Source organism: Chiloscyllium plagiosum, unplaced genomic scaffold, assembly GCF_037043375.1.
Source record: "Chiloscyllium plagiosum isolate Xiang-an unplaced genomic scaffold, Cpla_swu_hap1 HiC_scaffold_51, whole genome shotgun sequence".
Classification (NCBI taxonomy): domain Eukaryota; kingdom Metazoa; phylum Chordata; class Chondrichthyes; order Orectolobiformes; family Hemiscylliidae; genus Chiloscyllium; species Chiloscyllium plagiosum.
In genome coordinates, this window is record NW_028270189.1 from 414,743 (window position 1) to 441,547 (window position 26,805).

Below are 26,805 nucleotides of genomic sequence, written 5' to 3' on the forward strand. Positions count from 1 at the left end.
AGGGGGATTCAGTGATGGTAACGCCATTGAACGTCAAGGGGGCGATGGTTAGATTCTCTCTCTTGTTGGAGACGGTAACCCCCAGGATGTTGATAGTGGGAGGAGGGGGATTCAGTGATGGTAACGCCATTGAACGTCAAGAGGGCGATGGTTAGATTCTCTCTCTCTTGTTGGAGACGGTAACCCCCAGGATGTTGATAGTGGGGAAGGGGGATTCAGTGATGGTAACGCCATTGAACGTCAAGGGGGTGATGGTTAGATTCTCTCTCTCTTGTTGGAGACGGTAACCCCCAGGATGTTGATAGTGGGGAAGGGGATTCAGTGATGGTAACGCCATTGAACGTCAAGGGGGGCGACGGTTAGATTCTCTCTCTCTTGTTGGAGACGGTAACCCCCAGGATGTTGATAGTGGGGAAGGGGATTCAGTGATGGTAACGCCATTGAACGTCAAGGGGGGCGATGGTTAGATTCTCTCTCTTGTTGGTGATTGGCATCAAGTCACGAAGAATGTTTAACTTTCTACTGAGTTCTTAAGATTCTTTACCAAGATTCGTGTACGTAAAATAGCGCCTGGACAATAATATCTAAATCCAAATCATCTTTCCTGCATTTCCTCCCTGCCTTGAGCTGTTGGAATTTTATAGGTTTTTGTCAGACCCAGACAGCTTCTTGCAGATTTGTCTGAACTCCAGAGAAAACTCACATGTATTTGGAAAAGCGAGGACCGATTAGGGACAATCAACAAGGCTCCCTGTGGTGTGTGAAATCGCGTCTCACGAACCTGATTGCGTTTTTTGAAGAAGTAACAAAGGGGATTGATAAGGGCAGAGTGGTAGACGTGATTGATAGGGACTTCAGGGGTAGGGGTTTAGGTACAGAGTAAAGCTCCCACGACACTGTACCCCACTCCCAGGGACAGGGGGTTAGATACAGAGTAAAGCTCCCACGACACTGTCCCCCACTCCCAGGGACAGGGGGTTAGATACAGAGTAAAGCTCCCTCTACACCGTCCCCCACTCCCAGGGACAGGGGTTTAGATACAGAGTAAAGCTCCCTCTACACTGTCCCCCACAACCAGGGACAGGGGGTTAGATACAGAGAAAAGCTCCCTCTACACTGTCCCCCACTCCCAGGGACAGGGGGTTAGATACAGAGTAAAGCTCCCTCTACACTGTCCCCCACTCCCAGGGACAGGGGGTTAGATACAGAGTAAAGCTCCTTCTACACTGTCCCCCACTCCCAGGGACAGGGGGTTAGATACAGAGTAAAGTTCCCTCTACACCGTCCCCCCATTCCCAGAGACAGGGGGTTAGATACAGAGTAAAGTTCCCCCTACACTGTCCCCCACTCCCAGGGACAGGGGATCAGATACAGAGTAAAGCTCCCTCTGCACTTTCCCCCACCCCCAGGGACAGGGGGTTAGATACAGAGTAAAGCTCCCTCTACACTGTCCCCCACTCCCAGGGACAGGGGTTTAGATACAGAGTAAAGCTCCCTCTACACCGTCCCCCACTCCCAGGGACAGGGGTTTAGATACAGAGTAAAGCTCCCTCTACACCGTCCCGACTCCGAGGCTGGGATCCGGGCAAAGTGCCAACAGCTGCCTGGCTCCCACGGCCTTGAAGCCGTGTCTCACCAATTCCCCCCCTCCCCCCCCCCCCCCCCCCCGGGGACGGCGAGCGCCTATAAAAGCCGGTGGTGCGAGCCCCAGGTGCTGCTCAGAGGAAGGATGGCTCCCGTGGTGCAGCTGGCTCTGACCCTGTGGCTGGCCCTGGGGGCGGTGGCGCAGTGCCCGGAGCCCAGCGCCCTGCGCGATGTGGGCGGAATACGGGTTTGCGCCCGCCTCTACGAGGACAGCGACGTGCTCTACGACCGCTGCTGCGGAGGGGGCTACATGGACATCCAGAGCCCGGCCGACGTGCCCAGCATCGAGCGCTTTTGGAACGACCGGGTCTCCTCGCTGGTGGTGGGGCCCCGCTGCGAGCTGACCGTGTGGAACAAACGCAACAAGCGAGGTTACCGCCGCAAGTTCCGCACCGGCGTCCAGTACCGGCTGGAGGAGGTGGGCAAGGGGCTGTTCGGCAACTGGGACAACTCCATCACGTCCTACTACTGCGTGTGCAACTGAGGAACGGCCGGGCCTGTTCCCCCTCCCCCCCTTTCCCCTCGCTCTCCCCTCCTCCGGCACGTACCCCAATCAATCCCGCACCCCCACGATGGGAAGGTGGGGGGGGGAAGGGGGTCGGTGGTGGTGGTCGACCCCCTATCTCCCTCTTCAAAGCTCCACCTTTCCCGTTTCCCCCTCCCCCGTAAAGGGGTGGGCAAATGGGGAGGGTCGCGGGGAGGGCGCGAGATGGGGTACGTGTTCTCGTCCACCGCCACGCCCCCCCCCCCCCCCCTCCCCCATCCCTTCCCCACCCTGCCCGCACCAACGAAGCAAAACGAGGAAGGACCAGGAACAGGCTTTGCGGCGGATGCGGTGTACGTGGACTGACGGCGTGGTGTGCAACAGCGCCCCCCCCTTTCCTCTGCTGGAGAGATCGAGCGGAACAGAGGTGTTGGGAACGGAGAGGGGGGTGCGGTGGGTGGGGGGGGGGGGGCGGGAGTGAAATTGTGGAGGACACACCTTCCCCCCCCCCTCCCCACCCACCTGATGACCGAAGGAGAGGGAGAGAGAGAGAGAGAGAGAGAGGACGGAGCGTTAAATGGAGGGGGCGGACAGTCCGGTTGGGGTGAGGGGAGGTCGCGACCTTTAACCCCGCACCTCCTCCCTCCCCCCCTCTACTCCTCTCGGGTGCGGCCTCTGTGATCTCGACAAATTGCCTCACAATAAAGTTTTGAGCATCGATTCAGTGTGTGTGTGTGTGTGCGTGCGTGTGTGTCTCATTCAAGGGTGGATCACCTCCTCGCGGGTTCACGCACCACCCCCAACGCCCCTTTCCCCTCAATCCCTCGCTCTCGACAGCCTCCTCCCCCTAGTCCTTCAGCTCAACCCAACCGGGTTTCGCTGGCTGCCCCATTCAGCCCCTCCTCCTCCAGCCCGTTACACAGGAACAGGAGGCCGTTCAGTCCCCTCCCTCCTCCAGCCTGTTACACAGGAACAGGAGGCCGTTCAGCCCCCTCCTCCTCCAGCCCGTTACACAGGAACAGGAGGCCATTCAGCCCCCTCCTCCTCCAGCCTGTTACACAGGAACAGGAGGCCATTCAGCCCCCCCTCCTCCTCCAGCCTGTTACACAGGAACAGGAGGCCATTCAGCCCCTCCTCCAGCCTGTTACACAGGAACAGGAGGCCATTCTGCCCCTCCTCCTCCAGCCTGTTACACAGGAACAGGAGGCTATTCAGCCCCCTCCTCCAGCCCGTTACACAGGAACAGGAGGCCATTCAGCCCCTCCTCCAGCCTGTTACACAGGAACAGGAGGCCATTCTGCCCCTCCTCCTCCAGCCTGTTACACAGGAACAGGAGGCTATTCAGCCCCTCCTCCAGCCTGTTACACAGGAACAGGAGGCCATTCTGCCCCTCCTCCTCCAGCCTGTTACACAGGAACAGGAGGCTATTCAGCCCCTCCTCCTCCTCCAGCCAGTTACGCAGGAACAGGAGGCCATTCAGCCCACCTCCTCCAGCCTGTCACACAGGGGTAGGAGGAGGTCTGCTCGCTGTCCTTCAGCCTCTGCCTGCATTGGGCGGTGGTCACGACAGTTCATTGACCCTCACATCCCCCCCGTCTCCGTCACGATGAGGAATTTCACGATGCCCGCTTGGTCTTGAACCTGAGGCCCCCGGGGATGAGTAGGGTCAGTGCAACCACGCCCAACCGCGTGCGCATTCCCTCCCCCCCCAGGGGCTCGGTACCTGGGAGTCTCAGCAACCAGCTTGGCTGAATTTCCCAGCATGCCATGTGGCAGCTCTGAGGCAGCCATTCCTGCAGCCGATCACCTGACCACACCGGGCCCCAGCCCCTCCACCATCCTCCGGTTTCATGATGGAACCTTCCCGCGGCACGGTCACGGACTGGGCCCCGCGAGTCGAAAGGTCCAGGGTTCAGCACGCGGTGCCCCCCCCCCCACCCCCAGCGATTCCACCCCCTCAACCCTCCACAGAGCTTCCGAGTGGCTCAAACGCAGGAAGCGTCCGACCGGCCGTCTGACCCATCGGCCGTGCTGACCAGATCTCCCAGACTGAACTGGGGCCCATCTCCCCCTAAACCCTTCCTATCCATGTCCCCCCCCCATCCTTTTAAATATTGGCATTGTACCAGACACCACCACTTCCTCTGGCAGCTCGTTCCACACATGCACCACCCTCTGGGGGAAAAAGTTACCCGTCAGGTCCCTTTCCCCCCTCTCACCTTAAACCTACCCCTGTCTAGTTCTGGGCTCCCCCACCCCAGGGGGAAAAGACCTTGTCTATTTCCCCTATCCATGCCCCCCCCTCATGATTTTATAAACCTCTAGTTCTGGACTCCTGTGGATTGGCTGTGCTAAATTGTCCCCTAGTGCCCAGGGATGTGCAGGTTAGGGTGGATTGGCCGTGCTAAATTGTCCCCTAGTGCCCAGGGATGTGCAGGTTAGGGTGGATTGGCCGTGCTAAATTGTTCCCATAGTGCCCAGGGATGTACAGGTTAGGGTGGATTGGCCGTGCTAAATTGTCCCCGTAGTGCCCAGGGATGTGCAGGTTAGGGTGGATTGGCCGTGCTAAATTGTTCCCGTAGTGCCTGGGGATGTGCAGGTTAGGGTGGATTGGCCGTGCTAAATTGTTCCCATAGTGCCCAGGGATGTGCAGGTTAGGGTGGATTGGCCGTGCTAAATTGTCCCCGTAGTGCCCAGGGATGTGCAGGTTAGGGTGGATTGGCCATGCTAAATTGTTCCCATAGTGCCCAGGGATGTGCAGGTTAGGGTGGATTGGCCGTGCTAAATTGTCCCCGTAGTGCCTGGGGATGTGCAGGTTAGGGTGGATTGGCCGTGCTAAATTGTCCCGTAGTGCCCAGGGATGTGCAGGTTAGGGTGGATTGGCCGTGCTAAATTGTTCCCATAGTGCCCAGGGATGTGCAGGTTAGGGTGGATTGGCCGTGCTAAATTGTCCCCGTAGTGCCCAGGGATGTGCAGGTTAGAGTGGATTGGCCGTGCTAAATTGTGCCCATAGTGCCCAGGGATGTGCAGGTTAGAGGGGATTGGCTGTGCTAAATTGTCCCCGTAGTGCCCAGGGATGTGCAGGTTAGGGTGGATTGGCCGTGCTAAATTGTCCCCGTAGTGCCCAGGGATGTACAGGTTAGGGTGGGTTGGCCGTGCTAAATTGTCCCCGTAGTGCCCAGGGATGTGCAGGTTAGGGTGGATTGGCCGTGCTAAATTGTCCCCGTAGTGCCCAGGGATGTGCAGGTTAGGGTGGATTGGCCGTGCTAAATTGTCCCCGTAGTGCCCAGGGATGTACAGGTTAGGGTGGGTTGGCCATGCTAAATTGTCCCCGTAGTGCCCAGGGATGTGCAGGTTAGGGTGGATTGGCCGTGCTAAATTGTCCCGTAGTGCCCAGGGATGTGCAGGTTAGGGTGGATTGGCCGTGCTAAGTTGTCCGGTAGTGCCCAGGGATGTGCAGGTTAGGGAGGATTGGCCGTGCTAAATTGCCCCCGTAGTGCCCAGGGATGTGCGTGTTAGGGTGGATTGGCCGTGCTAAATTGTCCTGTAGTGCCCAGGGATGTGCAAGTTAGGGAGGATTGGCCGTGCTAAATTGTCCCGTAGTGCCCAGGGATGTGCAGGTTAGGGTAGATTGGCCGTGCTAAATTGTCCCGTAGTGTCCAGGGATGTGCAGGTTAGGGTGGATTGGCCGTGCTAAATTGTTCCCGTAGTGCCCAGGGATGTGCAGGTTAGGGTGGATTGGCCGTGCTAAATTGTCCCGTAGTGCCCAGGGATGTGCAGGTTAGGGGGGATTGGCTGTGCTAAATTGTTCCCGTAGTGCCCAGGGATGTGTAGGTAAGGGTGGATTGGCCGTGCTAAATTGTCCCCGTAGTGCCCAGGGATGTGCGGGTTAGGGGGGATTGGCCGTGCTAAATTGTCCCGTAGTGTCCAGGGATGTGCAGGTTAGGGTGGATTGGCCGTGCTGAATTATCCCGTAGTGTCCAGGGATGTGCAGGTTAGGGTGGATTGGCCGTGCTAAATTGTCCCCGTAGTGCCCAGGGATGTGCAGGTTAGGGTGGATTGGCCGTGCTAAATTGTTCCCTAGTGCCCAGGGATGTGCGGGTTAGGGTGGATTGGCCGTGCTAAATTGTCCCGTAGTGCCCAGGGATGTGCAGGTTAGGGTGGATTGGCCGTGCTAAATTGTCCCGTAGTGCCCAGGGATGTGCAGGTTAGGGTGGATTGGTCATGCTAAATTGTCCCCGTAGTGCCCAGGGATGTGCAGGTTAGGGTGGATTGGCCGTGCTAAATTGTCCCCGTAGTGCCCAGGGATGTGCGGGTTAGGGTGGATTGGCCGTGCTAAATTGTCCCCGTAGTGCCCAGGGATGTGCCGGTTAGGGTGGATTGGCCGTGCTAAATTGTCCCGTAGTGCCCAGGGATGTGCAGGTTAGGGTGGATTGGTTATTGTTGAGCAATAGGGGAGTGAATGGGATGCTCTTCAGCGTGGACGTGTTGGGCCGAAGGGCCTGCTTCCACACCATGGGGATTTCTTACGATAAATCCGCTCCAGACTCGAACCTGTGAACCTCTGCTGCGTCTTCTGTCGTGCTGGTCCATCTTTCTGAAGTCAGGGGCGCGCAGTCCTCCAGCCGTAACCTCACCTTGTACAGCTGTAACGAAACCTCGCCGCTTTTAAACTCGATCCCTTTCGCAACGACGGACTTAATCCCCTTTTGCCGCCTTCGTTAGCCGTTGCAAACCCCCCCCCCCCTTCTGTGATTCGTGCCCCAGGATCCCCCCCCCCACCCCACCACTCCGCGTAATGCAATTTCTCACCATATTCAGGATACTCGTCTTTTTAAACTGTTGCTCCTCCCGAAATGGATGGCGCAACATTTATTAACGCTGTCCTCGCACCCGCCAGCCTTTTTCCTCAGACATTTTCTGTCCCGGTCCGTCTGCTTTATTGAGGCGTTTGATCAGGCTCCCCGTGACGGGCGGGGGGGGGTGCTGACAGAGACGGTGAAATCGCGTGGGGTCTAGGGTGCGCTGGCTCAAGAGAGAGAGAGAGAACTGAGTGGGCGACTGGAGACTGGGAGCGTTCAAAGTCTGGGAGGAGGTTTGTAGCTCGGGTGCTCGTTGCTGTGGTTCTGTTCGCCGAGCTGGAAGTTTTTGTTGCAGACGTTTCGTCCCCTGTCTAGGTGACATCCTCAGTGCTCGGGAGCCTCCTGTGAAGCGTTTCTGTGACGTTTCCTCCGGCATTTATAGTGGCCTGTCCCTGCCGCTCCCGGTTGTCAGTTCCAGCTGCAGTGGCCGGTATATTGGGTCCAGGTCGATGTGTTTATCGGTTGAATCTGTGGATGAGTGCCATGCCTCTAGGAATTCCCTGGCTGTTCTCTGTTTGGCTTGTCCTATAATAGTAGTGTTGTCCCAGTCGAACTCATGTTGCTTGTCATCTGAGTGTGTGGCTACTAAGGAGAGCTGGTCATGTCATTTCGTGGCTAGTTGGTGTTCATGGATGCGGACCGTTAGCTGTCTTCCTGTTTGTCCTATGTAGTGTTGTGTGCAGTCCTTGCATGGGATTTTGTACACTATGTTGGTTTTGCTCATGCAAGGACTGCACAAAACACTACATAGGACAAACAGGAAGACAGCTAACGGTCCGCATCCATGAACATCAACTAGCCACGAAACAACACGACCCAGCTATCCTTAGTAGCCACACACTCAGATGACAAGCAACATGAGTTCGACTGGGACAACACTCCTATTATAGGACAAGCCAAACAGAGAACAGCCAGGGAATTCCTAGAGGCATGGCACTCATCCACAGATTCAATCAATAAGCTCGTCGACCTGGACCCAATATACCGGCCACTGCAGCTGGAACTGACAACCGGGAGCGGCAGGGACAGGCCACTATAAATGCCGGAGGAAACGTCACAGAAACGCTTCGCAGGAGGCTCCCGAGCACTGAGGATGTCACCTAGACAGGGGACGAAACGTCTGCAACTCAAATTCCCAGCTCGGCGAACAGAACCACGACAGGGAGTATTAATGGAAGGGTGCTTTTTGACCTGGAGACCTGTGACCATCGGGTGTCCCGTGCTGGGACCCCTGCTGTTTGTGATCGACGTAAATGATACGGAAGGAGGTGCTCTGATTGTCCAAGTCTGCGGAGTAGCAGATAATGGGGGGGGGTGGGACTGTCAGAGGATTTTAGCGGAATGTAGATCGATTGGAGAGTAGCGCAGCGAAATGGCTGACGGGGTTCGTGTGCGACTTCGGAAGATGCGATTCCGGACCGAACTGTACAGCAGGGGGGAAAGCCCCGGGGGGAAAAGCGAGGTGCGGAGAGGTCCGGGTACCCTGAAGGTAGCAGATGGGTCGGGTTGTGAAGATGGCGCCCTTCCCTTCATCGGGACGGGGCATCGAGTCCGCGAGTCGGTGGGTCACATTCCAGTCGTCCAGGACATTCGGAATGCTGCCTACAGTTCAGGGGGTGGCCACATTCCCAAAAGGGTGCGGGCGCTTCAGAGAGAGGGTGCCTGGTACAGAGGGCGCTGGCTATGAGGAGAGATTGGGAGTGGTTTAGGATTATTTTCATTTGCGGGCAGGGGGTGGGGGGGGGGGGGGCGGAGACGTGACTGAGGTCGACAAAATCACGAGAACAGGGTGGACAGCTTTCTCCCCCCGCCCACTAGAGCGGAGGGGACTCAATTACTAGGGGGTCACGAGTTCAAGAGGGGGGGAAAGTTTGAGGGGGGGTGGGGTTTTTTTTTACGCAGAAGGTGGTTGGCACGATGGAAGACGTGTCCAGACGGATACACGAATGGGCAGGGGGAGCGTAGGGATACAGATCCATGGTAAATAAGCGACAGATTCAAATCTAGGTAGGCACAGGAGGGCCGAAGGGCCTGTTCCTGCGTCGTAATGTTCTTTGTTCTTTGTACTACACATCTGACTCCCTCCAGAGCGACGAGATTGGCTCTTGACTACCCTCTGGGCAATTAGGGACGGGCAATAAATGCTAGGCCCAGCCCTCACGTCGCCAATCAACTTTCTAAGAGAGCAGATTTCAACGGGCCTTTAGCGCCATCATCACCATCACCCTCAGGCTGTTAATTTTTCCCTTTTTATTACAAAAAAGACCCCGTCGGGTCAGCATTCCGCATTTAACGGGGAGGAGATGGGGTTAGGGGAGGAGGAGAGTGCGTGGGGAGGAGGCCTCAGAGGGTGTAGTCCAGGCTACTGCGGCTCTTCAGCCGGCTGCTGCGTACTGTCTGGGAGGAAGCTTCCTCGCTGAGGGCCCGGCGCAGGGTGGAGCCCAGCGAGCGTCGGGCCCGCTGCCTGAAGTCGCGCCCGGCGAAGACGTAGAGCAGGGGGTTGAGGGCGCTGTTGAGGGAGGCCAGGCCCACGGTGACGTAGTCCCAGGCCCGTAGCGCCGCCCCATCGTGGCCGAAAGCCTGGAGTAGGCCGAACAGGTGGTAGGGGAGCCAGCAGACGAAGAAGGCCAGAACCACCGCCAGGATCAGGCGCAGGGGACGCCGCCGGCTCTTGCCGAATCCCGCCCGGCGCACCCGCAGGCCGATCAGCAGGTAGCAGGCCGCCATGACCAGGAACGGCAGGCCGAACGCCACCGTCGCCCGGGAGACCTCCACCAGGCGCGCCACCCCGGCGTAGTCGGCCACGCAGATGGACGTGCCGGGCGCCAGCCGGCGGTGGAGGAGGGCAGGCAGGCACATGAGGCCCGCCAGGGCCCAGAGCCCGGCGCAGGACGCCCAGGCCCGGCCCGGGGTGCGCCAGCGCTGCGACCAGACGGGCAGCGTGATGGCCAGGCAGCGGTCGATGCTGACGGCGGTCAGCAGGAAGACGCTGGCGGCCATGTTGAGCAGGATGGCGCAGGGCAGGAGCCGGCACAGGGCTGCTGTGTCCGGCCAGCGGTTGCCCAGGGCGACGTGGGCGATCTGGAAGGGCAGCGAGAGGCAGTAGGCCAGGTCGGCGGCCGCCAGGTTGAGGAACCACACGGTGTTCACCGTCCGCTTCATCTTGAAGCCCGCCACCCAGATGACCGCTGCGTTGCCGGGAGCGCCGACGACAAAGGTGAGGGCGTACATGGATATCGCCAAAATGGCCGCCGGCACCAATGGATGGAAGTAACCGAGCTGGTCATATTCCTCTGTGTAGTTCTCATAAGTGTAGTTCCACGGCCAGGAGAAATTATATTCATAAAAGTCATACACCGTCTCTCCAGGCTCGTCCATCCTGTGACCCGAAAGAGGAGAGAGACAACATCAAAGTCACCAAAAGACCGAGACCGTCAAGTCAGGCAAGGGACGGAAAGCAATGGGTGGCACAGGGGCTCAGTGGTTAGCACCGCTGCCTCACAGCGCGAGGGACGCAGCTCCGATCACAGCCTCGAGCGACTGTCTGGGTGGGGTTTGCACATTCTCCCCGTGTCTGCGTGGGTTTCCTCCGGGTGCTCCAGTTTCCTCCAAAGATGTGCGGGTTAGGGGGGATTGGCCGTGCTAAATTGTCCCCGTAGTGCCCAGGGATGTACAGGTTAGGGTGGATTGGCCGTGCTAAATTGTCCCCATAGTGCCCAGGGATGTGCAGGTTAGGGTGGATTGGCCGTGCTAAATTGTTCCCGTAGTGCCCAGGGATGTGCGGGTTAGGGTGGATTGGCCGTGCTAAATTGTCCCCGTAGTGCTCAGGGATGTGCGGGTTAGGGTGGATTGGCCGTGCTAAATTGTCCCGTAGTATCCAGGGATGTGCAGGTTAGGGTGGATTGGCCGTGCTAAATTGTCCCCGTAGTGCCCAGGGATGTGCAGGTTAGGGTGGATTGGCCGTGCTAAATTGTCCCCGTAGTGCCCAGGGATGTGCAGGTTAGGGTGGATTGGCCGTGCTAAATTGTCCCCGTAGTGCCCAGGGATGTGCGGGTTAGGGTGGATTGGCCGTGCTAAATTGTCCACGTAGTGCCCAGGGATGTGCAGGTTAGGGGGGATTGGCCGTGCTAAATTGTCCCCGTAGTGCCCAGGGATGTGCAGGTTAGGGTGGATTGGCCGTGCTAAATTGTCCCCGTAGTGCCCAGGGATGTGCAGGTTAGGGGGGATTGGCCGTGCTAAATTGTCCCCGTAGTGCCCAGGGATGTGCAGGTTAGGGGGGATTGGCCGTGCTAAATTGTCCCCGTAGTGCCCAGGGATGTGCGGGTTAGGGTGGATTGGCCGTGCTAAATTGTCCCCGTAGTGCCCAGGGATGTGCAGGTTAGGGGGGATTGGCCGTGCTAAATTGTCCCCGTAGTGCCCAGGGATGTGCAGGTTAGGGTGGATTGGCCGTGCTAAATTGTCCCTGTAGTGCCCAGGGATGTGCAGGTTAGGGTGGATTGGCCGTGCTAAATTGTCCCCGTAGTGCCCAGGGATGTGCAGGTTAGGGTGGATTGGCCGTGCTAAATTGTCCCCGTAGTGCCCAGGGATGTGCGGGTTAGGGTGGATTGGCCGTGCTAAATTGTCCCTGTAGTGCCCAGGGATGTGCAGGTTAGGGTGGATTGGCCGTGCTAAATTGTCCCCGTAGTACCCAGGGATGTACAGGTTAGGGTGGATTGGCCGTGCTAAATTGTTCCCGTAGTGCCCAGGGATGTGCAGGTTAGGGTGGATTGGCCGTGCTAAATTGTCCCGTAGTGCCCAGGGATGTACAGGTTAGGGTGGATTGGCCGTGCTAAATTGTCCCTGTAGTGCCCAGGGATGTGCGGGTTAGGGTGGATTGGCCGTGCTAAATTGTCCCCGTAGTGCCCAGGGATGTGCAGGTCAGGGTGGATTGGCCGTGCTAAATTGTCCCCGTAGTGCCCAGGGATGTGCAGGTCAGGGTGGATTGGCCGTGCTAAATTGTCCCCGTAGTGCCCAGGGAGGTGCAGGTTAGGGTGGATTGGCCGTGCTAAATTGTCCCCATAGTGCCCAGGGATGTGCAGGTTAGGGTGGATTGGCCGTGCTAAATTGTCCCTGTAGTGCCCAGGGATGTGCAGGTTAGGGTGGATTTGCCGTGCTAAATTGTTCCCGTAGTGTCCAGGAATGAGCAGGTTAGGGTGGATTGTCCGTGCTAAATTGTCCCATAGTGCCCAGGGAGGTGCAGGTTAGGGTGGATTGGCCGTGCTAAATTGTCCCCATAGTGCCCAGGGATGTGCAGGTTAGGGTGGATTGGCCGTGCTAAATTGTCCCCGTCGTGCCCAGGGATGTGCGGGTTAGGGTGGATTGGCCGTGCTAAATTGTCCCCGTAGTGCCCAGGGATGTGCGGGTTAGGGTGGATTGGCCGTGCTAAATTGTCCCCGTAGTGCCCAGGGATGTGCAAGTTAGGGTGGATTGGCCGTGCTAAATTGTCCCCGTAGTGCCCAGGGATGTGCAGGTTAGGGGGGATTGGCCGTGCTAAATTGTCCCCGTAGTGCCCAGGGATGTGCAGGTTAGGGGGGATTGGCCGTGCTAAATTGTCCCCGTAGTGCCCAGGGATGTGCGGGTTAGGGTGGATTGGCCGTGCTAAATTGTCCCCGTAGTGCCCAGGGATGTGCAGGTTAGGGGGGATTGGCCGTGCTAAATTGTCCCCGTAGTGCCCAGGGATGTGCAGGTTAGGGTGGATTGGCCGTGCTAAATTGTCCCTGTAGTGCCCAGGGATGTGCAGGTTAGGGTGGATTGGCCGTGCTAAATTGTCCCCGTAGTGCCCAGGGATGTGCAGGTTAGGGTGGATTGGCCGTGCTAAATTGTCCCCGTAGTGCCCAGGGATGTGCGGGTTAGGGTGGATTGGCCGTGCTAAATTGTCCCCGTAGTGCCCAGGGATGTGCGGGTTAGGGTGGATTGGCCGTGCTAAATTGTCCCTGTAGTGCCCAGGGATGTGCAGGTTAGGGTGGATTGGCCGTGCTAAATTGTCCCCGTAGTGCCCAGGGATGTGCAGGTTAGGGTGGATTGGCCGTGCTAAATTGTCCCCGTAGTGCCCAGGGATGTGCGGGTTAGGGTGGATTGGCCGTGCTAAATTGTCCCTGTAGTGCCCAGGGATGTGCAGGTTAGGGTGGATTGGCCGTGCTAAATTGTCCCCGTAGTACCCAGGGATGTACAGGTTAGGGTGGATTGGCCGTGCTAAATTGTTCCCGTAGTGCCCAGGGATGTGCAGGTTAGGGTGGATTGGCCGTGCTAAATTGTCCCGTAGTGCCCAGGGATGTACAGGTTAGGGTGGATTGGCCGTGCTAAATTGTCCCTGTAGTGCCCAGGGATGTGCGGGTTAGGGTGGATTGGCCGTGCTAAATTGTCCCCGTAGTGCCCAGGGATGTGCAGGTCAGGGTGGATTGGCCGTGCTAAATTGTCCCCGTAGTGCCCAGGGATGTGCAGGTCAGGGTGGATTGGCCGTGCTAAATTGTCCCCGTAGTGCCCAGGGAGGTGCAGGTTAGGGTGGATTGGCCGTGCTAAATTGTCCCCATAGTGCCCAGGGATGTGCAGGTTAGGGTGGATTGGCCGTGCTAAATTGTCCCTGTAGTGCCCAGGGATGTGCAGGTTAGGGTGGATTTGCCGTGCTAAATTGTTCCCGTAGTGTCCAGGAATGAGCAGGTTAGGGTGGATTGTCCGTGCTAAATTGTCCCATAGTGCCCAGGGAGGTGCAGGTTAGGGTGGATTGGCCGTGCTAAATTGTCCCCATAGTGCCCAGGGATGTGCAGGTTAGGGTGGATTGGCCGTGCTAAATTGTCCCCGTCGTGCCCAGGGATGTGCGGGTTAGGGTGGATTGGCCGTGCTAAATTGTCCCCGTAGTGCCCAGGGATGTGCGGGTTAGGGTGGATTGGCCGTGCTAAATTGTCCCCGTAGTGCCCAGGGATGTGCAGGTTAGGGTGGATTGGCCGTGCTAAATTGTTCCCGTAGTGCCCAGGGATATGCAGGTTAGGGTGGATTGGCCGTGCTAAATTGTCCCCGTAGTGCCCAGGGATGTGCAGGTTAGGGTGGATTGGCCGTGCTAAATTGTCCCCGTAGTGCCCAGGGATATGCAGGTTAGGGTGGATTGGCTGTGCTAAATTGTCCCCGTAGTGCCCAGGGATGTACAGGTTAGGGTGGATTGGCCGTGCTAAATTGTCCCCGTAGTGCCCAGGGATATGCAGGTTAGGGTGGATTGGCCGTGCTAAAGTGTCCCCGTAGTGCCCAGGGATATGCAGGTTAGGGTGGATTGGCTGTGCTAAATTGTCCCCGTAGTGCCCAGGGATGTACAGGTTAGGGTGGATTGGCCGTGCTAAATTGTCCCCGTAGTGCCCAGGGATATGCAGGTTAGGGTGGATTGGCCGTGCTAAATTGTCCCCGTAGTGTCCAGGGGCTTAGGACGTTGGGGTGAGATGCTCTTTGGAGAGTCTGTGAAGAAGCGATGAACACTATCTCCTCTTTTATAACTTAGATAACTCTTTCTGATTAAAACTCTCTCTCTCTCTCGGCCTGGAATATGACCCCTCGATTCCCCCTTCCTGATTAAACCCCTCGGCCTGGAATATAACCCCTCGATTCCCCTTCCTGATTCAACACCTCGGCCTGGAATGTAACCCCTCGATCCCCCTTCCTGATTAAACCCCTCGGCCTGGAATATAACCCCTCGATTCCCCTTCCTGATTAAACCCCTCGGCCTGGAATATAACCCCACGATTCCCCTTCCTGATTAAACCCCTCGGCCTGGAATATAACCCCTCGATTCCCCCTTCCTGATTAAACCCCTCGGCCTGGAATATAACCCCTCGATTCCCCCTTCCCGATTAATCCCCTCGGACTGGAACATAACCCCTCGATTCTCCCTTCCTGATTAAACCACTAGGCCTGGAATATAACCCCTCGATCCCCCTTCCTGATTAAACCCCTCGGCCTGGAATATAACCCATCGATTCCCCTTCCTGATTAAACCCCTCGGCCTGGAATATAACCCCTCGATTCCCCTTCCTGATTAAACCCCTCAACCTGGAATATAACCCCTCGATTCCCCTTCCTAATTAAACCCCTCGGCCTGGAATATAACCCGTTGATTCCCCCTTCCTGATTAAACCCCTCGGCCTGGAATATAACCCCTCGATCCCCCTTCCTGATTAAACCCCTCGGCCTGGAATATAACCCATCGATTCCCCTTCCTGATTAAACCCCTCGGCCTGGAATATAACCCCTCGATTCCCCTTCCTGATTAAACACCTCGGCCTGGAATATAACCCCTCGATTCCCCTTCCTGATTAAACCACTAGGCCTGGAATATAACCCCTCGATCCCCCTTCCTGATTAAACCCCTCGGCCTGGAATATAACCCCTCGATTCCCCTTCCTGATTAAACCCCTCGGCCTGGAATATAACCCCTCGATTCCCCCTTCCTGATTAAACCCCTCGGCCTGGAATATAACCCCTCGATTCCCCCTTCCCGATTAATCCCCTCGGCCTGGAATATAACCCCTCGATTCCCCTTCCTGATTAAACCACTAGGCCTGGAATATAACCCCTCGATCCCCCTTCCTGATTAAACCCCTCGGCCTGGAATATAACCCATCGATTCCCCTTCCTGATTAAACCCCTCGGCCTGGAATATAACCCCTCGATTCCCCTTCCTGATTAAACCCCTCAACCTGGAATATAACCCCTCGATTCCCCTTCCTAATTAAACCCCTCGGCCTGGAATATAACCCGTCGATTCCCCCTTCCTGATTAAACCCCTCGGCCTGTAATATAACCCCCCAATTCCCCCTTCCTGATTAACCTCCTCGGCCTGGAATATAACACCTCGATTCCCCCTTCCTGATTAAACCCCTCGGCCTGGAATATAACCGCTCGATTTCCCCTCCTGATTAAACCCCTCGGCCTGGAATATAACCCCTCGAGTCCCCTTCCTGATTAAACCAGTCAGCCTGGAATATAACCCCTCGATTCCCCCTTCCTGATTAAACCCCTCAGCCTGGAATATAACCCCTCGATTCCCCTTCCTGATTAAACCCCACAGCCTGAAATATAACCCCTCGATTCCCCCTTCCTGATTAAACCCCTCGGCCTGGAATATAACCCCTCGATTCCCCTTCCTGATTAAACCCTTCAGCCTGGAATATAACCCCTCGATTCTCCTTCCTATTAAACCCCTCGGCCGGGAATGTAACCCCTCGATTCCCCCTTCCTGATTAAACCCTTCGGCCTGGAATATAACCCCTCGATTCCCCTTCCTGATTAAACCCCTCGGCCTGGAATATAACCCCTCGATTCCCCCTTCCTGATTAAACCCCTCGGCCTGGAATATAACCCCTCGATTCCCCCTTCCCGATTAATCCCCTCGGCCTGGAATATAACCCCTCGATTCCCCTTCCTGATTAAACCACTAGGCATGGAATATAACCCCTCGATCCCCCTTCCTGATTAAACCCCTCGGCCTGGAATATAACCCATCGATTCCCCTTCCTGATTAAACCCCTCGGCCTGGAATATAACCCCTCGAAACCCCTTCCTGATTAAACCCCTCAACCTGGAATATAACCCCTCGATTCCCCTTCCTAATTAAACCCCTCGGCCTGGAATATAACCCGTCGATTCCCCCTTCCTGATTAAACCCCTCGGCCTGTAATATAACCCCTCGATTCCCCCTTCCTGATTAACCTCCTCGGCCTGGAATATAACACCTCGGTTCCCCCTTCCTGATTAAACCCCTCGGCCTGGAATATAACCGCTCGATTCCCCCTCCTGATTAAACCCCTCGGCCTGGAATATAACCCCTCGAGTCCCCTTCCTGATTAAACCAGTCAGCCTGGAATATAACCCCTCGATTCCCCCTTCCTGATTAAACCCCTCAGCCTGGAATATAACCCCTCGATTCCCCCTTCCTGATTAAACCCCTCAGCCTGGAATATAACCCCTCGATTCCCCTTCCTGATTAAACCCCTCAGCCTGGAATATAACCCCTCGATTCCCCCTTCCTGATTAAACCCCTCGGCCTGGAATATAACCCCTCGATTCCCACTTCCTGATTAACCTCCTCGGCCTGGAATATAACACCTCGATTCCTCCTTCCTGATTAAACCCCTCGGCCTGGAATATAACCCCTCGATTCCCCCTCCAGATTAAACCCCTCGGCCTGGAATGTAACCCCTCGAGTCCCCTTCCTGATTAAACCAGTCAGCCTGGAATATAACCCCTCGATTCCCCCTTCCTGATTAAACCCCTCAACCTGGAATATAACCCCTCGATTCCCCCTTCCTGATTAAACCCCTCAGCCTGGAATATAACCCCTCGATTCCCCTTCCTGATTAAACCCCTCAGCCTGGAATATAACCCCTCGATTCCCCTTCCTGATTAAACCCCACGGCCTGGAATATAACCCCTCGTTTCCCCCTTCCTGATTAAACCCCTCGGCCTGAAATATAACCCCTCGATTCCCCTTCCTGATTAAACCCTTCAGCCTGGAATATAACCCCTCGATTCTCCTTCCTATTAAACCCCTCGGCCGGGAATGTAACCCCTCGATTCCCCCTTCCTGATTAAACCCTTCGGCCTGGAATATAACCCCTCGATTCCCCTTCCTGATTAAACCCCTCGGCCTGGAGTATAACCTCTCGATTCCCCCTTCCTGATTAAACCCCTCAGCCTGGAATATAACCCCTCGATTCCCCTTCCTGAGCAAACCCCTTGGCCTGGAATATAACCCCTCGATTCCCCCTTCCTGATTAAACCCCTCAGCCTGGAATATAACCCCTCGATTCCCCTTCCTGATTAAACCCCTCAGCCTGGAATATAACCCCTCGATTCCCCCTTCCTGATTAAACCCCTCGGCCTGGAATATAACCCCTCGATTCCCCTTCCTGATTAAACCCCTCAGCCTGGAATATAATCCCTCAATTCCCCCTTCCCGATTAAACCCCTCGGCCTGGAATATAATCCCTCGATTCCCCCTTCCTGATTAAACCCCTCGGCCTGGAATATAACCTCTCGATTCCCCCTTCCTGATTAAACCCCTCAGCCTGGAATGTAACCCCTCGATTCCCCCTTCCTGATTAAACCCCTCGGGCTGGAATATAACCCCTCGATTTCCCCTTCCTGATTAAACCACTCAGCCGCGAATATAACCCCTCGATTCCCCTTCCTGATTAACCCCCTCAGCCTGGAATATAACCCCTCGATTCCCCCTTCCTGATTAAACCCCTCGGCCTGGAATATAACCCCTCGATTCCCCCTTCCTGATTAAACCCCTCGGCCTGGAATATAACCCCTCGATTCCCCCTTCCTGATTAAACCCCTCGGCCTGTAATATAACCCCTCGATTCCCCTTCCTGATTAAACCCCTCGGCCTGGAATAAAACCCCTCGATTACCCTTCCTGATTAAACCCCTCGGCCTGGAATATAACCCCTCGATTCCCCCTTCCTGATTAAACCCCTCAGCCTGGAATATAACCCCTCGATTCCCCCTTCCTGATTAAACCCCTCGGCCTGGAATATAACCCCTCGATTCCCCTTCCTGATTAAACCCCTCGGCCTGGATTATAACCCCTCGATTCCCCTTCCTGATCAAACCCCTCGGCCTGGAATATAACCCCTCGATTCCCCCTTCCTGATTAAACCCCTCGGCCTGGAGTGTAACCTCTCGATTCCCCCTTCCTGATTAAACCCCTCGGCCTGGAATATAACCCCTCGATTCCCCCTTCCTGATTAAACCCCTCAGCCTGGAATATAACCCCTCGATTCCCCTTCCTGATTAAACCCCTCAGCCTGGAATATAACCCCTCGATTCCCCCTTCCTGATTAAACCCCTCGGCCTGGAATATAACCCCTCGATTCCCCTTCCTGATTAAACCCCTCAGCCTGGAATATAATCCCTCGATTCCCCCTTCCTGATTAAACCCCTCGGCCTGGAATATAATACCTCGATTCCCCCTTCCTGATTAAACCCCTCGGCCTGGAATATAACCCCTCGATTCCCCCTTCCTGATTAAACCCCTCAGCCTGGAATGTAACCCCTCGATTCCCCCTTCCTGATTAAACCCCTCGGCCTGGAATATAACCCCTCGATTTCCCCTTCCTGATTAAACCACTCAGCCGCGAATATAACCCCTCGATTCCCCTTCCTGATTAACCCCCTCGGCCTGGAATATAACCCCTCGATTCCCCCTTCCTGATTAAACCCCTCGGCCTGGAATATAACCCCTCGATTCCCCCTTCCTGATTAAACCCCTCGGCCTGGAATATAACCCCTCGATTCCCCCTTCCTGATTAAACCCCTCGGCCTGTAATATAACCCCTCGATTCCCCTTCCTGATTAAACCCCTCGGCCTGGAATAAAACCCCTCGATTACCCTTCCTGATTAAACCCCTCGGCCTGGAATATAACCCCTCGATTCCCCCTTCCTGATTAAACCCCTCAGCCTGGAATATAACCCCTCGATTCCCCCTTCCTGATTAAACCCCTCGGCCTGGAATATAACCCCTCGATTCCCCTTCCTGATTAAACCCCTCGGCCTGGATTATAACCCCTCGATTCCCCTTCCTGATCAAACCCCTCGGCCTGGAATATAACCCCTCGATTCCCCCTTTCTGATTAAACCCCTCGGCCTGGAGTGTAACCTCTCGATTCCCCCTTCCTGATTAAACCCCTCGGCCTGGAATATAACCCCTCGATTCCCCCTTCCTGATTAAACACCTCGGCCTGGGATATAACCCCTCGGTTCCCGTTCCTGATTCAACCCCTCGGCCTGGAATATAACCCCTCGATTCCCCTTCCCGATTAAACCCCTCGGCCTGGAATATAACCCCTCGATTCCCCCTTCCTGATTAAACCCCTCAGCCTGCAATATAACCCCTCGATTCCCCTTCCTGATTAAACCCATCGGCATGGAGCATAACCTCTCGATTCCCCCTTCCTGATTAAACCCCTCGGCCTGGAATGTAACCCCTCGATTCTCCCTTCCTGATTAAACCCCTCGGCCTGTAATATAACCCCTCGATTCCCCTTCCTGATTAAACCCCTCGGCCTGGAATATAACCCCTCTATTCCCCCTCCCTGATTAAACCCCTCGGCCTGGAATATAACCCCTCGATTCCCCTTCCTGATTAAACCCCTCGGCCTGGAATATAACCCTTCGATTCCCCCTTCCTGATTAAACCCCTCCGCCTGGAATATAACCTCTCGATTCCCGTTCCTGATTAAACCCCTCGGCCTGGAATATAACCCCTCGATTCCCCCTCCCTGATTAAACCCCTCGGCCTGGAATATAACCCCTCGATTCCCCCTTCCTGATTAAACGCCTCGGCCTGGAATATAACCCCTCGATTCCCCTTCCTGATTAAACCCCTCGGCCTGGATTATAACCCCTCGATTCCCCTTCCTGATCAAACCCCTCGGCCTGGAATATAACCCCCCGATTCCCCCTTCCTGATTAAACCCCTCGGCCTGGAGTGTAACCTCTCGATTCCCCCTTCCTGATTAAACCCCTCGGCCTGGAATATAACCCCTCGATTCCCCCTTCCTGATTAAACACCTCGGCCTGGGATATAACCCCTCGGTTCCCGTTCCTGATTCAACCCCTCGGCCTGGAATATAACCCCTCGATTCCCCTTCCCGATTAAACCCCTCGGCCTGGAATATAACCCCTCGATTCCCCTTCCCAATTAAACCCCTCGGCCTGGAATATAACCCCTCGATTCCCCCTTCCTGATTCAACCCCTCGGCCTGGAATATAACCCCTCGATTCCCCTTCCCGATTAAACCCCTCGGCCTGGAATATAACCCCTCGATTCCCCCTTCCTGATTAACCCCCTCGGCCTGGAATATAACCCCTCGATTCCCCTTCCTGATTAAACCCCTCAGCCTGGAATATAACCCCTCGATTCCCCCTTCCTGATCAAACCCCTCGGCCTGGAATATAACCCCTCGATTCCCCCTTCCTGATTAAACCCATCGGCCTGGAGCATAACCTCTCGATTCCCCCTTCCTGATTAAACCCCTCGGCCTGGAATGTAACCCCTCGATTCCCCCTTCCTGATTAAACCCCTCGGCCTGTAATATAACCCCTCGATTCCCCTTCCTGATTAAACCCCTCGGCCTGGAATAAAACCCCTCGATTCCCGTTCTTGATTAAACCCCTCGGCCTGAAATATAACCCCTCGATTCCCCCTTCCTGATTAAACCCATCGGCCTGGAGCATAACCTCTCGATTCCCCCTTCCTGATTAAACCCCTCGGCCTGGAATGTAACCCCTCGATTCCCCCTTCCTGATTAAACCCCTCGGCCTGTAATATAACCCATCGATTCCCCTTCCTGATTAAACCCCTCAGCCTGGAATATAACCCCTCGATTCCCCCTCCCTGATTAAACCCCTCGGCCTGGAATATAACCCCTCGATTCCCGTTCCTGATTAAACCCCTCGGCCTGGAATATAACCCCTCGATTCCCCCTCCCTGATTAAACCCCTCGGCATGGAATATAACCCCTCGATTCCCCCTTCCTGATTAAACGCCTCGGCCTGGAATATAACCCCTCGATTCCCCTTCCTGATTAAACCCCTCGACCTGGATTATAACCCCTCGATTCCCCTTCCTGATCAAACCCCTCGGCCTGGAATATAACCCCTCGATTCCCCCTTCCTGATTAAACCCCTCGGCCTGGAATATAACCCCTCGATTCCCCCTTCCTGATTAAACACCTCGGCCTCGGATATAACCCCTCGGTTCCCGTTCCTGATTGAACCCCTCGGCCTGGAATATAACCCCTCGATTCCCCTTCCCGATTAAACCCCTCGGCCTGGAATATAACCCCTCGATTCCCCTTCCCTGATTAAACCCCTCGGCCTGGAATATAACCCCTCGATTCCCCTTCCTGATTCAACCCCTCGGCCTGGAATATAACCCCTCGATTCCCCTTCCCGATTAAACCCCTCGGCCTGGAATATAACCCCTCGATTCCCCCTTCCTGATTAAACCCCTCGGCCTGTAGTATAACCTCTCGATTCCCCCTTCCTGATTAAACCCCTCGGCCTGGAATATAACCCCTCGATTCCCCCTTCCTGATTAACCCCCTCGGCCTGGAATATAACCCCTCGATTCCCCTTCCTGATTAAACCCCTCAGCCTGGAATACAACCCCTCCATTCCCCCTTCCTGATCAAACCCCTCGGCCTGGAATATAACCCCTCGATTCCCCCTTCCTGATTAAACCCCTCGGCCTGGAGAATAACCTCTTGATTCCCCCTTCCTGATTAAACCCCTCGGCCTGGAATATAACCCCTCGATTCCCCCTTCCTGATTAAACACCTCGGCCTGGGATATAACCCCTCGATTCCCGTTCCTGATTCAACCCTTCGGCCTGGAATATAACCCCTCGATTCCCCTTCCCGATTAAACCCCTCGGCCTGGAATATAACCCCTCGAGTCCCGTTCCTGATTCAACCCCTCGGCCTGGAATATAACCCCTCGATTCCCCTTCCCGATTAAACCCCTCGGCCTGGAATATAACCCCTCGATTCCCCCTTCCTGATTAAACCCCTCGGCCTGTAGTATAACCTCTCGATTCCCCCGTCCTGATTAAACCCCTCGGCCTGGAATATAACCCCTCGATTCCCCCTTCCTGATTAACCCTCTTGGCCTGGAATATAACCCCTCGATTCCCCTTCCTGATTAAACCCCTCAGCCTGGAATATAACCCCTCCATTCCCCCTTCCTGATTAACCCCCTCGGCCTGGAATATAACCCCTCGATTCCCCTTCCCGATTAAACCCCTCGACCTGGAATATAACCCCTGGATTCCCCTTTCCTGATTAACCCCCTCGGCCTGGAATATAACCCCTCGATTCCCCTTCCTGATTAAACCCCTCGGCCTGGAGTATAACCTCTCGATTCCCCCTTCCTAATTAAACCCCTCAGCCTGGAATATAACCCCTCGATTCCCCCTTCCTGATTAAACCCCTCGGCCTGGAATATAACCTCTCGATTTCCGTTCCTGATTAAACCCCTCGGCCTGGAATATAACCCCTCCATTCCCCCTTCCTGATTAACCCCCTCGGCCTGGAATATAACCCCTCGATTCCCCTTCCTGATTAAACCCCTCGGCCTGGGTTATAACCCCTCGATTCCCCTTCCTGATCAAACCCCTCAGCCTGGAATATAACCCCTCGATTCCCCCTTCCTGATTAAACCCCTCGGCCTGGAGTATAACCTCTCGATTCCCCCTTCCTGATTAAACCCCTCGGCCTGGAATATAACCTCTCGATTCCCCCGTCCTGATTAAACACCTCGGCCTGGGATATAACCCCTCGATTCCCCTTCCCGATTAAACCCCTCGGCCTGGAATATAACCCCTCGATTCCCGTTCCTGATTCAACCCCTCGGCCTGGAATATAACCCCTCGATTCCCCTTCCCGATTAAACCCCTCGGCCTGGAATATAACCCCTCGATTCCCCTTCCTGATTAAACCCCTCGGCCTGGAATATAACCCCTCGATTCCCGCTTCCTGATTCAACCCCTCCGCCTGGAATATAACCCCTCGATTCCCCTTCCCGATTAAACCCCTCAGCCTGGAATATAACCCCTCGATTCCCCCTTCCTGATTAAACCCCTCGGCCTGTAGGATAACCTCTCGATTCCCCCTTCCTGATTAAACCCCTCGGCCTGGAATATAACCCCTCGATTCCCCCTTACTAATTAAACCCCTCGGCCTGGAATATAACCCCTCGATTCCCCCTTCCTGATTAACCCCCTCGGCCTGGAATATAACCCCTCGATTCCCCTTCCTGATTAAACCCCTCAGCCTGGAATATAACCCCTCCATTCCCCCTTCCTGATCAAACCTCTGGGCCTGGAATATAACCCCGCGATTCCCCCTTCCTGATTAAACCCCTCGGCCTGGAGTATAACCCCTCGATTCCCCTTCCTGATTAAACCCCTCAGCCTGGAATATAACCCCTCGATTCCCCCTTCCTGATCAAACCCCTCGGCCTGGAATATAACCCCTCGATTCCCCCTTCCTGAATAAACACCTCGGCCTGGGATATAACCCCTCGATTCCCGTTCCTTATTCAACCCCTCGGCCTGGAATATAACCCCTCGATTCCACTTCCCGGTTAAACCCCTCGGCCTGGAATATAACCCCTCGATTCCCGTTCCTGATTCAACCCCTCGGCCTGGAATATAACCCCTCGATTCCCCTTCCCAATTAAACCCCTCGGCCTGGAATATAACCCCTCGATTCCCCCTTCCTGATTAAACCCCTCGGCCTGTAGTATAACCTCTCGATTCCCCCGTCCTGATTAAACCCCTCGGCCTGGAATATAACCCCTCGATTCCCCCTTCCTGATTAACCCCCTCGACCTGGAATATAACCCCTCGATTCCCCTTCCTGATTAAACCCCTCAGCCTGGAATATAACCCCTCCATTCCCCCTTCCTGATTACCCCCCTCGGCCTGGAATATAACCCCTCGATTCCCCTTCCCGATTAAACCCCTCGACCTGGAATATAACCCCTGGATTCCCCCTTCCTGATTAACCCCCTCGGCCTGGAATATAACCCCTCGATTCCCCTTCCTGATTAAACCCCTCGGCCTGGAGTATAACCTCTCGATTCCCCTTCCTGATTAAACCCCTCGGCCTGGAATATAACCCCTCGATTTCCCTTCCTGATTAACCCCTCAGCCTGGAATATAACCCCTCGATTCCCCCTCCCTGATTAAACCCCGCGGCCTGGAATATAACCCCTCGATTTCCGTTCCTGATTAAACCCCTCGGCCTGGAATATAACCCCTCGATTCGCCCTCCCTGATTAAACCCCTCGGCCTGGAAAATAACCCCTCGATTCCCCCTTCCTGATTAAACCTCTCGGCCTGGAATATAACCCCTCGATTCCCCCTTCCTGATTAAACGCCTCGGCCTGGAATATAACCCCTCGATTCCCCCTTCCTGATTAAACCCCTCGGCCTGGAATATAACCCCTCGATTCCCCCTTCCTGATTAAACCCCTCGGCCTGGAATATAACCCCTCGATTCCCCCTTCCTGATTAAACCCCTCGGCCTGGAATATAACCCCTCGATTCCCCCTTCCTGATTAAACCCCTCAGCCTGGAATATAACCCCCCGATTCCCCCTTCCTGATTAAACCCCTCGGCCTGGAATATAACCCCTCGTTTCCCCCTTCCTGATTAAACCCCTCGGCCTGGAACATAACCCCTCGCTTCCCCCTTCCCGATTAAACCCCTCGGCCTGGAATATAACCCCTCGATTTCCCTTCCTGATTAAACCCATCAGCCTGGAATATAACCCCTTGATTCCCCTTCCTGATTAAACCCCTCAGCCTGGAATATAACCCCTCGATTTCCCTTCCTGATTAAACCCATCAGCCTGGAATATAACCCCTTGATTCCCCTTCCCGATTAAACCCCTCGGCCTGGAATCTCACCCCTCGATTCCCCTTCCTGATTAAACCCCTCAGCCTGGAATATAACCCCTCGATTTCCCTTCCTGATTAACCCCTCAGCCTGGAATACAACCCCTCGATTCCCCCTTCCTGATCAAACCCCTCGGCCTGGAATATAACCCCTCGATTCCCCCTTCCTGATTAAACCGCTCGGCCTGGAGAATAACCTCTTGATTCCCCCTTCCTGATTAAACCCCTCGGCCTGGAATATAACCCCTCGATTCCCCCTTCCTGATTAAACACCTCGGCCTGGGATATAACCCCTCGATTCCCGTTCCTGATTCAACCCTTCGGCCTGGAATATAACCCCTCGATTCCCCTTCCCGATTAAACCCCTCGGCCTGGAATATAACCCCTCGAGTCCCGTTCCTGATTCAACCCCTCGGCCTGGAATATAACCCCTCGATTCCCCTTCCCGATTAAACCCCTCGGCCTGGAATATAACCCCTCGATTCCCCCTTCCTGATTAAACCCCTCGGCCTGTAGTATAACCTCTCGATTCCCCCGTCCTGATTAAACCCCTCGGCCTGGAATATAACCCCTCGATTCCCCCTTCCTGATTAACCCTCTCGGCCTGGAATATAACCCCTCGATTCCCCTTCCTGATTAAACCCCTCAGCCTGGAATATAACCCCTCCATTCCCCCTTCCTGATTAACCCCCTCGGCCTGGAATATAACCGCTCGATTCCCCTTCCCGATTAAACCCCTCGACCTGGAATATAACCTCTCGATTCCCCCTTCCTAATTAAACCCCTCAGCCTGGAATATAACCCCTCGATTCCCCCTTCCTGATTAAACCCCTCGGCCTGGAATATAACCTCTCGATTCCCCTTCCTAATTAAACCCCTCGGCCTGGAATATAACCCCTCGAGTCCCGTTCCTGATTCAACCCCTCGGCCTGGAATATAACCCCTCGATTCCCCTTCCCAATTAAACCCCTCGGCCTGGAATATAACCCCTCGAGTCCCGTTCCTGATTCAACCCCTCGGCCTGGAATATAACCCCTCGATTCCCCTTCCCGATTAACCCCCTCGGCCTGGAATATAACCCCTCGATTCCCCTTCCTGATTAAACCCCTCGGCCTGGAGTATAACCTCTCGATTCCCCCTTCCTAATTAAACCCCTCAGCCTGGAATATAACCCCTCGATTCCCCCTTCCTGATTAAACCCCTCGGCCTGGAATATAACCCCTCGATTCCCCTTCCTGATTAAACCCCTCGGCCTGGAGTATAACCTCTCGATTCCCCCTTCCTAATTAAACCCCTCAGCCTGGAATATAACCCCTCGATTCC

General features: G+C 55.3%; 2 protein-coding genes across 5 annotated transcripts in view; one reads left to right on the top strand and one right to left on the bottom strand.

The window, feature by feature from the left end:
• Positions 1-1,716: 1,716 nt before the first annotated feature.
• On the top strand, positions 1,717-2,848 carry sycn.1 (syncollin, tandem duplicate 1). The gene has a single exon (XM_043685297.2). The coding sequence runs from the start codon at positions 1,730-1,732 to the stop codon at positions 2,126-2,128; it is 399 nt and encodes a 132-aa protein (XP_043541232.2). The 5' UTR covers positions 1,717-1,729; the 3' UTR covers positions 2,129-2,848.
• Positions 2,849-9,220: 6,372 nt separating this feature from the next.
• LOC122545762 (C3a anaphylatoxin chemotactic receptor-like) overlaps positions 9,221-26,805 on the bottom strand; it is a 28,256-nt gene continuing 10,671 nt past the window's right edge. For all 4 annotated transcript variants that reach the window (XM_087985219.1, XM_087985217.1, XM_087985220.1 and 1 more), the window contains one exon: positions 9,221-10,369. In XM_087985219.1, coding sequence (XP_087841345.1) covers positions 9,334-10,368 — 1,035 coding nt within the window. In that variant the 5' untranslated portion in view covers position 10,369 and the 3' untranslated portion in view covers positions 9,221-9,333. The remainder of the gene's footprint in view (positions 10,370-26,805) is intronic.

Bases quoted from the DNA above. Each gene is read 5' to 3' on its own strand.
- sycn.1 (XM_043685297.2), top strand. From the start codon at position 1,730: ATGGCTCCCGTGGTGCAGCTGGCTCTGACCCTGTGGCTGGCCCTGGGG.